Source organism: Aedes aegypti, chromosome 2 (genome assembly GCF_002204515.2).
Source record: "Aedes aegypti strain LVP_AGWG chromosome 2, AaegL5.0 Primary Assembly, whole genome shotgun sequence".
In the NCBI taxonomy this organism is placed as follows: Eukaryota; Metazoa; Arthropoda; class Insecta; order Diptera; family Culicidae; genus Aedes; species Aedes aegypti.
In genome coordinates this window covers 404,311,519-404,326,375 of record NC_035108.1, presented here as the reverse complement: position 1 = coordinate 404,326,375, position 14,857 = coordinate 404,311,519, and the positions used below count along the sequence as shown (strand labels likewise).

The following is a 14,857-nucleotide window of genomic DNA, read 5'->3' as shown; positions in this document are numbered from 1 at the left end:
CGTAAGTTGTGAGACGAATCTGGAAACTGATTGCGACGGAGTTGAAAACGATATGACGGATTGAGAAAACGGTAAGAGGCATTTTCGATACGACATTATTTCCAAAAGGGGATCGAGATTTGTCAAAATGTTATTGTACAATGCTAAAGCCGTTTTGAGAAAAAAATGTTTGGCATCGGTTTGTATCAGCATCATTCACTGCAATACTGGGAAAATTGCAGTTCTAACTGCTCAAAATTTAATACGATGGATACTAACATCACCCTATAGGAGCTCTAGCCAGGAATCGAGTGTTGACTGAAAACATTTTGACCTCTACGTCAGGAATATCGTTTATTAAATTGTATAAGGTAGACTATTTCCTATGAAAAAAAAAACTAGCCGAGCAATTACCCATGGCTTGCGTACTTCACATCTACGAACTGTATACGAAGGCACAAATTTGGCAATTTCGCTACCCTAGACATTGGGAATACCCCCCATCATGAACACTATCTAATTATTGCAAATCGCGCAGCAGTCACAGACTCATAGATCACAGACACGTTCCACATCGCTGGCACGAGTGGCTTTGGTCATTCTTCGCTGGCCGGATCAGCCACATAGCCGAGCTGTTCAAGCTCGTGAACCACCTTCTCGTCTCCGCATAGGTGATCCAACCAGTACGTGTAGGGATACTCCGGTTTCGTGCCACCATACCGTTCCGGTAGGAACTCCGGATCGATGTGTTTGTGCAGAGAGGATCGATCGGTACCGTGGAAGAACAACCGCTCCCGCATCCGATCGTTCAGCAGCGGTTTGAACATCTGGAATACGGTGTCGAACACCCAGCCTTGGTTCACGATGTGGATCGCCGTCGTTCGCACTGGCATGCAGGTCTAAAATACGGAGTCAGATAAGACTATGGAAGGTAGAAACTATTGAAGAATATTGCCAATTCTTACCACTAGCAGAGCGATGATCTTCTGTGCAACTGAAGGACTCATATGCCAGGCGTGGTTCAGCGAGAGTCCTTCGAGATCCATGATGCCGATTCCGCCAACGACCTGCGATATCGGTTCGAGTGAACCCACCTCCAGCATCAGAAGCGTTGCTTTGAACAGATCCGTCAGCGGGATCTTGGAAGGTCGCCAGTTGCCAAATTTGAAGAAGAGTACCCGTCGACCTTCCTGATCCCGATAAGGCGAGATTGTGATGATGTTATCATCTCCGAGCGAGCGCAAGGTCATGGGATTCACGTTGTCGTAGAGTTCTGTGTTGTTCTCGCGGAATTCGTAGTACCGGCACATCTGAAAATGAAAAGTACTTGAAGTATATGATTTGAATTGAGTGATACAAAGATAAGGATCTATACCAGTTTGTAAGAATTCTCCACCTTCCAAAACCGTGCTCTGAGGAATCTTAGCAGGTAGTCGTCGTCCATCCGATGTGGGTCACATCCTCCCAATTCTTAGGGGAGAAATTAAATTATTCTTAACAAATTCAACACAGAATCCAACTCACCATAAATCATATCCCGCAACTGCTGAATCTTGAGACAGGTCTTCTCCGGGTCTTCGCCCTGTTTGGCGGCAACCTCAGCGATCTTCGGCGGAAGTTCCTTGTCCATCTCCAGCATGTGCTTGACACCCTCCGGTTCCGGCATTCTGTTCACAATCGTCGGGGGCTTCCACAGATGTCCGCTGATGAAAGGTTTCGCTGGAGGTCGTATGACGACCTTTTTCTTCGATTTCGCTTTCTACAATGATAAGAATGGGTTGCGGATCGTTAGGCGCGGTGCTGATTCAGGCTCTGAACGATTGAATGATGTAAATGATGGATCACTTTGAGTAAACAACGCCTAATTTGCATAATCATCATCCATTGGGAAGTGAATTCGCGATTTTTTTCCATCTGGCGTGATGTGAACATGAGAAATAATTTTCTGGAGCTGCTCAAAGTACTTATCTGCTATAATGAGGACATTAGCTGAAATAGCATTACATGCTAATATGATTCTCGATGTCTTACATGACTGAATATTGGTACTTGTGGGGGTTTCAGCCACGTGAAAATTCAGCATATTCGCAGTAAAATCACGTTTAAAAACCTTTTCTTGTCGATAAGACTTGCACATTAGACTGGTTCAAATCATCAGATTCAGATTGTCCCTCAATATTTGAGCTCATTTGCTTGGAAACTGATACTGCACTGTCCATTCAATGTTTGAATAGGAAAACTGAATAATTCATTCAGTTGGCCTCAAGTGCATTTAGAGCTATCAAAGCTTATGGAGACATCTGTAAGACTATTTTCAAATCAGACGTTCCAGTAATCAATTATTCAGGCTAAAATTTATAAGCTCCTATTTATCTTCTAAATGGGCAACAGTGTTGAATCTGGCACGAAGTATAACTAGCTTTGATCATGTCTACTATGTGTCCTCGGAGGTAGCCACTGTGAGTCCAAGTTTTTTCGCCTTGGCCGATAAATCTGACTTTGAAAATTGTTGAGTCAAGTGATTCTTTCCACTTTTTCACTCTTTCAATTTCAATAAGCCTACTCAGGCAACCAAAAGTTAGAATTTTGCTCAAGCAGTAAACCTAAAAGTTCACCTCTAGTCGATTTTGAATTGCAATGAAACTATATCGCTGAATGAGAGAACAGATTGGATACAAAGAGAACTTGATTCTCGAAAAATTAACTCATGCACTCATGAACAACTTGAAAATTCGGAACAAGTTCGATTCGAACTTTTTTCCTAACTTTATGGTAAACATAAATCCATTTATGCAACTTAAATGAACTTTATGTTAACTGAAGTTTGGTTACTTAAAAAATTTGATGCTAAAGCCAAAACATGCCTTTTTATCTGAACTTTTGATTGCTAGGATAGTGTGACTAGTATACACGAGTTTTTTTTTAAGGACACCTCTGAGAATCGTCAGACAAATATTTTTGCTTTAAATATCTCAATGAACATTGGGGCCCAGATAGCCGTAGCGGTAAACACGCAGCTATTCAGCATGACCATGCTGAGGGTCGTGGGTTCGAATCCCGCTGGTCGAGGATCTTTTCGTAAAGGAAATTTTCTCGATTCCCAGGGCATAAAGTATCTTCGTACCTGCCACACTATATACACATGCAAAAATGGTCAATCGGCAAAGAAAGCTCTCAGTTAATAACTGTGGAAGTGCTCATAAGAACACTAATCTGAGAAGCAGGCGTTGTCCCAGATGGAACGTAACGCCAGAAAGAAGAAGATCTCAATGAACTCATGAAATTAAAACACAAATTACTCAGAAGAGTTTTCCAAAAAATTACAAAAAAAATTCACCTTTAATTTATCAAGGCATTTATCAGCAATTCCCTAGAAATTTCTTCATTTTTTAGGATTCCTCAAGCACTTTAACTGAAAATAACTCTATGAAAACGTATACAACAAATTCATCTCAAACCTCCAAAAATTCTACAGAAATTCCTTCAAATATAATTCTATAAAATTTTGAAGGATTTATTCAGAAATTTTCCAGACAATTTTAACTATTTAAGCTGATATTACATATAAAGCCTGTCCACGTTAAATTTCGGACACCCAAATAATGGCAGCAAAAAAAGTTACTCATAATTCAACAAAAACAATTGTTTATTTCAGAATAAAAGAGTTATATCTACAAAATAAACAGTTGACAAGGATGTTAATCCTTCTTTCTGTAAAATTCTCGAACTTTCTGTGGTACACCCGCCATCCGTGTCCGAAATTTATCGTGGACAGGCTTTAGAGCATCTCTAGGAATTTATCAAGTTTTTTTTTTCAGGGCTCACTCCAATTTTTTTAGAGGAAAATCCTTTAAAGATGGTGTAAGAAACACTTCGAAATGATGACAGCATCGTTCGCATGAATTTATGGTGAACTTTCTTGCAGCATATCTCTATGGTTCCTCCAAGAATTTATTTAGAGTTGTCCAAGAAGTGAGCTCAAAACAACGGTAACAATAAACGGGCTACCGTTTTGACTCATATTCCGAACACTTAAGAGCCAACAGTGACTTCAAATGCATCTGATTGGCATAAATTGGCTGATAGTTGTGTAAATTAAAATTTCTTCGCACAGTCTAACTATTGGCTGTTGAGTGTACCAATAATAATGTTGATTAAAAAAGTTTTGTTATTGTTTTAACGTAAAAGTATGGAACAACATTTTGATTCAAATGCCGAACACTGTGTTTATTCTGTCTCATATTCCGAACACCTTGATTCAAATTCCGAACAGCACGAATAAATCGTATTCAAATGAATAACTTCGCTGATAATTTATCTGAGCTTGTTCTACTGGTCTCAAGCTAGAGAACCATCACTAATCTTGCGGTATAAATTATATTGCAGACGTTTAAATTGAATTGCAATTGACTGCCATTTCCTTGTTACCGTTTTGATTCATATTACGGACAGCTTCAAATTCCGGACACTCTACTTTGTATGGGAAACATTTCACGCGAAATGTTTCAATTTTTGCTGTTCAAAAGTTCTCAATTTCAAGGCTCGTTTTAGTAAACTTTTTCCATAAATATCTTTGAAAATTTATAATGCCCAACTACTTTAGATGTCTCTTTGGTGGTTTAACGATTTCGATTGATGATTTGACTGTTCCATTAATGATTATCATGAGCTGTCCGGAATTCGATTCAAAGTGTCCGGAATATGAGGCAAAAGTGAGGAAGCGTCCGGAATAAGAATCATGAAAAGGCCACACATTTCCATTTATTTAAAATTATTGAAGTTGCGGAAGCGTATTCTTCACCCACCGTTCGAAAGTAAAGGGCTTCCGACGCTCGATAGCGCTAAGGAATCATACAGAATGATTTATTTTGTATGCTCTATGCTGGGTTATATTTCCCTTAGTCCTTAAGTGTCCGTAATATGAATCAAAACGGTATTTGGTGACATATTTCAGCGAAACATTTCAACCAAATCGCCATACAAAAATCGAGTGTTCGGATTATGAGTCTGTTCGGAATTTGAGAAAAAAAGGGTACTATTCAGCCAGACTAAGATGAGGGTCGCCCCCCAGAATGATCTCAAGACAGCGTACGATTCAATGAAATGAAATGAGCCCTGGCAGATAATGTCTGAACATGGTTTTCCGGAAAAACTGATTAGGCTGATACGTGCTACACTGGATGGTTTGAAATCAAGTGTTTGGATTGCAGATGAGATATCAACCTCGTTTGTCACGTTAGACGAATTGAAGCAGGGAATTTTCGAATTTACTGCTCAACATTGCACTTTAAGGTGCTATTAGGAAATCTGACGTGCAGAGAATCTTGGCTTTGCGGACAACCTTATTAAAATCGATAGCAGGTCAGTGGAGGAGGCCTTCGTGCCTCTGAAGAGATGTGATAGCGAGGATAGGCCTGACTATTAATTCTACCAAATCGAAGTACAAAGTTGCAGGTAGAGATAGAGGTATGCTTAGTGGTGTTGGTGATCTTTAAAATTGTGGAAGAGTTTGTTTACTTTGGAACACTTGTAACATGTGACAATGACGTCTCCCGCGAAGTGTAAAGACGAAATGCGGTCAATTACGTAACCAGCTTAAGTTCTGCAATTTGCAAAAGAGGAAAAGAAAGATTTTCTCTTTCAATAGGAATCAATATTTTAGATTCCTACGTTGGGACACCAAGTGTGGAAGTTAGAAGAGGCAGACGTACACAAAAATGGTCAATTAGCAAAAAAAATCTCAATTTAAAACTGTGGAAGAGCTCATAAAGCACACAAAGCTGAGAAAGAGGCTATGTACCAGCTTAGACGTGTCGTCAGAAAAAAAATGTCCAAGAATAATTCCAAGAATGACTCATATTTTTATCTCTTTTTCTAGAAGTGCTCCAGAGACGTCCAGGAAAAATTCAAGATTCTAAGAAATTCCAGGATCTTTGAAGGAACCCAGCTAAGAACTTCTACTAAAAATGTTCTAAAATTCTGTAGCTCTTTTAAGGGATGCCTCCAGAAACATCCTAGAAACATGAAATATAAAGAACCCAAAAATATCATGTTTTCCTATGTTTTGAAAAAACCTATGTTTTGAAAAAATCTCCACAAGAAAGCTCTTTTTTATTTATATTCTTGAAAATATTAATAAAGCGGTTCATTAGCGTATTCTCGGGCTAATTCCTAGTAGCACTTCTGGAGTCATCTCTGCAGTTTTCTATGTTGAAGAAATTCTCAAACATTTGAAGGGACAAATAACCCTAAAAACTATCATCGGTTATATGTATTGTTGTCAATACATACCGTAAAACGGGGCAACTTTGATTGTTTTTTGGAAGAAAAACTGTATATTTCTGCATTCTGTTTTGAAAGTTTTTATTTTATATTCTTAAAACTAGTACAAGTATCTCAGTTATCGATTGCAGTTGAAAGATTGCTGAACGATTCATTATGGACGGACTTATAATTTTTCATGTAATCGAAAGTCTATTTTTAAATTTGGGGTAACTTTGATAATGCGAATCCAAACACATAAACATCGACAACCAAACTATTGTTTGCAGTTGAAACTTGATTGGAGAATATTAATACAAGACGTGTATTCGATTTTGTTCATGAAATAACAGAATTGTTGGAAAATTCGCCTACAAATGTATAAGTTTGTATGAATTGGTATACAGTAATATTTAATAATAGATGTCGATTGATATTCACGTTTAGATATTGAATTCATCGTAAATAAAACGTTTTTGGAATATAAACTAGTTTCGAACAAAACCGAATGAATTACTTAAAGCAAATAGGGCTTTGCATACCTCTAGGCATTTAACATTACATGGAAATTTTTGACTTCGATCACAAAAATAGGCCCAGTTTGTACAAATCATTATCGCTAAATGATTTGAGACTAGATTCATGTTCTAATATAACTGGGCTGTCAGGGATTAGCGACGAACCCTTCAAAATTTCATCAAATAATGATCGTAGAACAGATTGTTTGTAAGGGTGCTAAAATGCTAAAAACCCATCAGTTTTTAAAATTCATATGTTATCGTTTCCACAAAAATATCTTCTTCTTCTTCTTTCTGTCGTTACGTCCAAACTGGGACAAAGCCTGCTTCTCAGATTGGTGTTCTTATGAGCACTTCCACAGTTATTAACTGAGAGCTTTCTTTGCCGGTTGACCATTTTTGCATGTGTTTTTGTGGGGGCCCAGACAGCCGTAGCGGTAAACGCGCAGCTATTCAGTATGACCATGCTGAGGGTCGTGGGTTTGAATCCCGCTGGTCGAGGATCTTTTCGTAAAGGAAATTTTCTCGATTCCCAGGGCATAGAGTATCTTCGTACCTGCCACACGATATACACATGCAAAAATGGTCAATCGGCAAAGAAAGCTCTCAGTTAATAACTGTGGAAGTGCTCATAAGAACACTAATCTGAGAAGCAGGCTTTGTCCCAGTTGGGACGTAACGCCAGAAAGAAGAAGATATTTTCATAAATAAATGGAATTTTTACTTCACAAAAAAGTTTGTTTCGTTTTTTTTTTTTGTAACATGTTTACGATGAAATATAAATCAAAAGAGTAAATCAGTTTTTGCACAATATTCATATAAGGAGCTTCTAACCATAGTTTTACCATTAAAAATGAGGTATATTGCTTATGATCGCAAAACACAATTTTGAAGATATATTTTCTAATTCAGAATATAACCCAATTTCAAGATTTCTACGTAGTAGTGCTGGCTCATAGTTCTGTTTATTAATCAAGTTCGATTGGTTCCAAACGTGTCGATACAATGTGGACACATGACAGGAATACTTTAAAATTTGCGTTTTGTAAGAAAACATATGAAAAGAATCAAATCAACAATTCTTATCAGATTCAAGCAATTTGACTTATACGTATCATAAGAATATAAATCAGAATTGAGCGCCAGGATAGTTGTAAACATTTGATTCGATGAAAAATAGAGGTTACGGAGACCACAAAATATTCCGTAAAGGCAAGATTTATGAAAGTTTTCAATCATTTGCAAAAACTGTTTCTAAGAGAACTCATATTACTTACTGTATTACAAGAATATTTAGTCGGTACAAGTTTTGACATAGGATTAACGATAATACGCTGAATTTAAAATGGCTTCAAAGTTGTGCTTCATGATTGAATTCAATGCATTACACTGGGATTCTGTTATTGGCATACTCCGTTTTAGGCATGCTCTGTTTTGGCAGATGGTCTACTGGTTTCTTACTTTTGGGCCTACGCGTTATGCTGCTTGTTCACCACTTTAAATTTTTCCAAAAAATCAAAAATTCAAAATTGCGAATCATTCCAAATTTGCGAAATAATATGATGAGGCCAAATCTGAATCCAGTGGAACAAAATGTTTCAGTAGTCTGGACTTTCCAGACGTCTTAATACAATTCTGAGAATTTCCACCTGAGACTGCTGAACTTTCAGCAATACCGCAGCAGAATCATAAATTCTAAGCGACATCCTCAAAATTTCTAGCGGCAGATGTCAATTCCTGTCGGAATCTTAAACAAGATTCTGAGAATTCTAAGCAAGATCCTGTGGATTGTTTGCGAGCTGCTTCATAGTCCTAGCGTCCTAGTCCTGTGGATTCTTAACGAGTACCTGAAGAAATCTTTCGACCTCTTGGGGTTTCATAGTTGGATCCTGCGAATATATGATAATTTCATGTGGTTTATACATAACATGCAAACTTATCTTCTAAAACATAATTAAAACTCATTTCAAATTAAAATTTTAAATTTTTTGGCCACCATATACGTCGTATTGAAGTGCTTCTTATTGCAATTCGGCCGAAAAAAAACTATACCGAAAGGAATCATTGAAGTGCATAAGTAGTTCTTTGCCTTATTGTACGAAAGTATGGACCACATCTATGAATTATGAAGGCTGCATGCGGCTTACTAGCCTCAGGATGAACAACACTTTCTATACTATTTTAATATCATTACTTTATGGATTTTACATTCACATTTCTATGGTAAATTCCATGAAAGGCTAAATCCTGATTCTGTTTCGAAAAATATCATTTTTTGTTGTGGATAGAAATTGATTTCAGCTGTTTCGGTTTGCCCTTTTGACTGCATTCGATTATTCGTTATGAGATACCTTACTTTGCATGAAACATAATATTGAAAAGCCATTTTCTAAATAATTCACTTTTGCAGTACCTAGATATATTTTTTAGTAAATGCATCTGCAAATGAAGTTTATCGTATTTCTGCATTCTTACACAGTTTTGAGAATTCTTGAAAAAAGTTCACTAATACGATTATTTTTTAAACATAGCTCACGCATACAAATAGTACACAGAAGCTTACAAAAAATGATTTGATAAATGTCTTCAATGGGTAAAGTAAAAAAAAAGTGTGTGGAAAGTTTGTCACAATTACTAGGACGAATCTAGAGGTTCATAGCCCTATCCTACGGAAATCTGCTTCAAAGTGAAATCGCACTGTATATGGTTCCAGACCCGTTATATGAACTTTGTCCACAAATTCATCATTCCACACGGAAAAAATCTATTCCTGGAATCATGAATAAATCATGAATATCCATATTCATGGTCAGATTTTGTTTGGAAAAGAGTGCTATGAATATGGGTATTCATGATTTCATGAATATTTTTTGTGGTTTCAGGAACACATTTTTACCCGTACATGTAATTTTTGATAGAAACACAGTCAAACTTCTATGAGTGCTCCATTACATGATATTGACTCATACAACCATACTAAAAACGAAAAATCCAGGTAACTAGTCTATGATAGCCCATCAAACATCATTTCAAAATATATCCCTTCAATATCGACAATGTCGACATACATTGAGACACGTTATAAATAATAATAAGAAAAATCAAAGCCATTTCGTCGAGTAAATGTTTTGAAATTTCGATTTTTTTTTATTAAAAGCATAGAAAACGCATAATTTATCCGTATTCAACAAATTCCACACTATTATTTATATTTCGGTAGAGCACTATTTTTCCCGCAGTGTTCTGTTGTTGCACATTCATTCAAGCTCCTGCTAATTCTTTTTTTCGTTTATTTTTTGCAAATGCGTTATTCGTAAAATTAACCAGTGAAACGAATTTATAAACGCAAAATTGCCAGAGCAATATGCTAAAAATACATGAATTCTCCAAATATGAATCTTTCTAGTGACGTGGTCTGAAAGTTTTGTCCGTCACTGTATATTAGGATGGTTCAAATATCGTTTATCGTGGATTAATCCACAACGCTCATGTGATTCGATTCAATTCTAGGTGAAATTCTGAGTGTTCTCCCAAAATTTGAGATCATTTTGATGACAACTTTGTTGATAAATATTTTTCAGCACATGAAGTTTAAATTCGATTGTAAACTAAGCAAACAAATCGCTATACAAGCTGGTGAACTTGATTGAAAATATTAAATAATGCCCATTCAACAGCCAAGATCTCAAAAACTATATATGCTATAACATTTTTGAAAATAATCCAAAATATCAGTTCTTTGGTGTTTGAGACAAAAAAAAAATGTTCCACTGTGCTATTCAAAATTAAAAAAACAAAAAAAAACGCCAGGAGCGTCAAAAGTTCATAATTTTAACATTCCGTAATTAAAATATGCTGCCTGAAAATCATATAGGTTGAAACCCATGGCCGAAAGTGCTATTCAAAAGGTGAATGCCTACCAAACGCACAAACAATTTAGCATCGACATATCTTCACGATCATGAAAGAAGCTCACGGCACATAATAACGGTTACCCAAAATAAAAAATCGATCATTATTAATGTTCAGATGGACCCGAGTGCTTCAGCGAACTGCATGACGTGCGTATACAGTTTAAGTATATCTCTGTCTGAAAGGTACGGGGCACTTCAAGTGCAGTCAATAGTGGCCTCACCTTGGGCGACCGCTAGAGTGTCCATTTCCCGGCCATTTCGCTCGTCCCGGGATTCGGGACAAAAATCCAAGCTTATCCCGGGAAATCCCGGGATCCCGGGATTTCTAAAATTTTCAATAAACTAGTATTTCGGATGTTTTTCAATGAAATAAAAAGATAATGTAACTTTAATTATAACAATTCACATTTCATATAAAACTTTCTTATTCTGATTAAGCAACTAAACAAAAAAACAAAATTTAGCTTGACTAATTAGGGTTTTGGTAGGGGTTTCTACAAATTTCTTTAACACTTATGAATAGAAGCATGGTAAAAAAATAATTCATAATATTAAAGCAATTTGCTTCAGACATTTAAAACTCATTAAAACTATAGAACAAAAGAAACGATCAAAGATCATTGAAGGTATTGTGGAATATCATACTAAAAGTTAATTACTGAAAATTATTGGTTAAATGCGTAAGTCTCAATTCATTTTTTAACAACTTTCGCAATATGCAATTTGCAAATGCTGAACAATAAATTGAAATTCGTTTGCTTCCTTTGGATGGGAAACGTATGAAAATTGGCTCAATCTCATCACTTCGAAGGGGTGACATTAGGCCAAACAAACTAAAATTGATACACAATAAGAACGAATCAAAAAAAATCGTCATCCTTTTAAGTTTTCTATAACAATTTACATGATCGACATGAATGTGAGATTTGAAAATAGTTTTCATCCGCCTCAAAGTGAAATTTTCTAAGAAACCTTGAAAGCGACAATTTAAAAAGGCTTTGTTTTCAAACTATTTCAATGATTTATTAAAAATATATTACTAGCGCCAGGAATCTATTTTTTATGGTGGCTGTAGATAACTTCAAGCAATATTGAATAGAAAGTTTATACTAGTATGTAACCAAACGGTGATTACTTAGTAGCTAGCCGACCCTGGGATTGCCGGAGTCTCTTGTGTCCTGAGTTGGCCTGGCACTGTATGATTTACCCGCTTAGTTTCAAGTATTCTCAATACTGGCTAAGATATTTCAGTTTATGCTTTGGCCAAATGTAACCCCCTAGGCCTAATGTTACCCCCGACTACGGTACTTTCAAACTTGCTTTCTTAGCCTTCGTTTGTTAAAACGGTTTATATTGAAGAGAAAAGCATTAAAACTTTACAACTAGACAAATAAGAAATATGTATTTCTTACTTGGTAAATTTGTCAAATAAGGGTTGACAATGAGAAAAAATGTCATTGTTTTGCGTTGAAATTTAGTGTTTTTCATCAAATTCTACGTACTTTTCGGGAATCCCGGGATTCCCGGGATGTCGACACTAATATCCCGGGAAACGGGAAATCCCGAAATATGCCAAATCCCGGGATTTTTTGTCCCGGGATGTCCCGGGATGGACACTCTAGCGACCGCCATATGCCATACCTAGTCACATCCAAAGGCCGGTCGTGGCACAAAAGTTTTTGGCTGATTGGCGTCTAATAAAGTGTTTATTGCAAAAGCGCGCATGGAGTTTGCGATTGCCTTTGTGTCCAGGGCCGTGCCTACGGGGCGAACACATTTTGGGGCCTTCACAAGGCGCAACTGTACCAACTTTTTTGAACAAAATCAAAATTTCTTTCAAAGATTTGAGATGATTACAACAATTCGGAAATGATCTAAGCGATTCGAAACAATAGGCAATATTTACACAAAAAAGCTAGAAGCAAAATACGGAAAAAAAATATTCAAATTTTCATGAATGGGACTCAGATGTGTCTACGTCTTTCAGAAGTATTGAGAAAAACTCAAAGAGTTGGATAAAAAATTAGAGTGTAATTATCATTACAACAAAGAAGCTTCCTAACTTACTTTTGTAACTGTAACAAAGACACTCTTTTTATGTGCAAACACTTTCAAATGATTTCTTTAAATCAATTATAGGACTTAAATATGGCAGACAATTAATCGTTCCATAAAAAAATAAAAAATTTCCTTAAAAAATGCAAATTTTGCCAGTAAAGAAACAAGGGTAAAATCAACAGAAAAGTTATAAATTTCCATAAAAAAATAAAGAAGTGCATAGAAAAAACAAAATTTTCCATAAATAAAAAAATTTTGAGCAATAAATAGATTTAAAAGTGCAGTAGAATCGACAATAATCTCACTAAAAAATATCGAATTTTCCATTTAAAAACCTCAAAATGTCCCTATTTTCTTCACAGAAAGCAAGAAATAATTATATATTATCCACAAAAAAAGCCAAAATTTGCAATAAATAAATAATAATTCGCCCACAATAAATCCAAAATATCCATTAAAAAAATCAAAGATAGCAATAGCAGTAAATGCAAAGTTGCAATAAACAAACCCAACTGAGCAATTCAAAATGACAATCAATACATGAAAGTGTTGTAGAAAATTTCAATATTCAAGTAAAACTTTCCATAAAAATAACGTAATTTTCCAATAATGAGTAATAATGTGTATAATGGATTTCATAAATTTTCAGTCAAACTGAAGCATTATTTTCACAATTGGAGCTAGTTAGTCGTCGTACATATGTATGTAGATGTAGAAATTGCATTTGAGAGTTCGATAATTAATTACGTAAGAATTTAGGGGAGGGGAGAGCGGGGAGATTGGCCGGGTTTGAAAAAATATTTCTTGGCATATAGAAAAAAATAATGTTTCATACAAAAAATCATACATGGAGGGGAGGCGAGGTTTCGAAAAATCACAAAAAAAATGTTTTTTAATACAATTTTTTTTCAAACCCGGCCAATCTCCCTGCTCTCCTCTCCCCTAAATTCTTACGTAATTAATTATCGAACTCTAAAATGCAATTACTACATCTACAAACGACGACTAATTAGCTCCAATTGTGAAAACAATGCTTCAGTTTGACTGAAAATTTATGAAATCCATTACACACATTATTACTCATTATTGGAAAATTACGTTATTTTTATGGAAAGTTTTACTTAAATATTGGAATTTTCTACAACATTTTCATGTATTGATTGTCATTTTGAATTGCTCAGTTGGGTTTGTTTATTGCAACTTTGCATTTACTGCTATTGCTATCTTTGATTTTTTGAATGGAAATTTTTGATTTATTGTGGGCGAATTATTATTTATTTATTGCAAATTTTGGCTTTTATTGTGGAAAATTTATAATTATTTCTTGCTTTTTGTGAAGAAAATAGGGACATTTTGAGGTTTTTAAATGGAAAATTCGGTATTTTTTAGTGAGATTATTGTCGATTCTACTGCACTTTTGAATCTATTTATTGCTCAAAATTTTTTTATTTATGGAAAATTTTGTTTTTTCTATGCACTTCTTTATTTTTTTATGGAAATTTTTAACTTTTCTGTTGATTTTACCCTTGTTTCTTTACTGGCAAATTTTGCATTTTTTATGGAAATTTTATATTTTTTTATGGGACGTTAATATTTTAGCCACTTAAATATGTTAAAAATTACTTTCTATTACATGAAAAAGTTTATCGGAAAACAGGCCCCACATTCGTAAATCCGGCCCTGTTTTTGTCTGTGACAGAAGTCTATGCATCAAATATCGAACGTCGGCGCGTACCTCCAGCAATAAGTACAGATAGAGCGCAAATTGTTTTACCGATGGCGTAGTTTTTGAGTAGGCTTTCTTTCGTGTTTTTTTATGCGTGGTTCCACGTTGAGTTTAACTGCCGCGCATCGGTCGTGATTTATTATAGCCTAATTCGCTGCTTTGTGGCGGCACTCGGAACGCGTCTTCATGGTCATGATGTGTTCGAACATTTGTTTTAGGTGGGTACAAGACAGATTAGTCATCGTGCAATACATCGTATGTCCAAATGTTTGTCAAAAAATAGATTTGCCAAAAATGGAAAGCTTTTCATGGGAACTGCCATGAAAAGTTCTAAGCTAAGTTGTTGCTGTCCGGCATTCTTGCAACATGCCTTGCCCATCGCATCCTTCCAGCTTCGGCCA

General features: G+C 35.8%; 1 protein-coding gene across 2 annotated transcripts in view; it reads right to left on the bottom strand.

The window, feature by feature from the left end:
- Positions 1 to 313: 313 nt before the first annotated feature.
- Positions 314 to 14,857, bottom strand: part of LOC5573254 (alpha-tocopherol transfer protein-like) — an 80,637-nt gene continuing 66,093 nt past the window's right edge. For both annotated transcript variants that reach the window (XM_001654414.2, XM_021847230.1), the window contains exons 2-5: positions 1,504 to 1,738; positions 1,355 to 1,449; positions 945 to 1,289; positions 314 to 878 (exon numbers count right to left, since the gene is read on the bottom strand). In XM_001654414.2, coding sequence (XP_001654464.1) covers positions 576 to 878; positions 945 to 1,289; positions 1,355 to 1,449; positions 1,504 to 1,645 — 885 coding nt within the window. In that variant the 5' untranslated portion in view covers positions 1,646 to 1,738 and the 3' untranslated portion in view covers positions 314 to 575. The remainder of the gene's footprint in view (positions 879 to 944; positions 1,290 to 1,354; positions 1,450 to 1,503; positions 1,739 to 14,857) is intronic.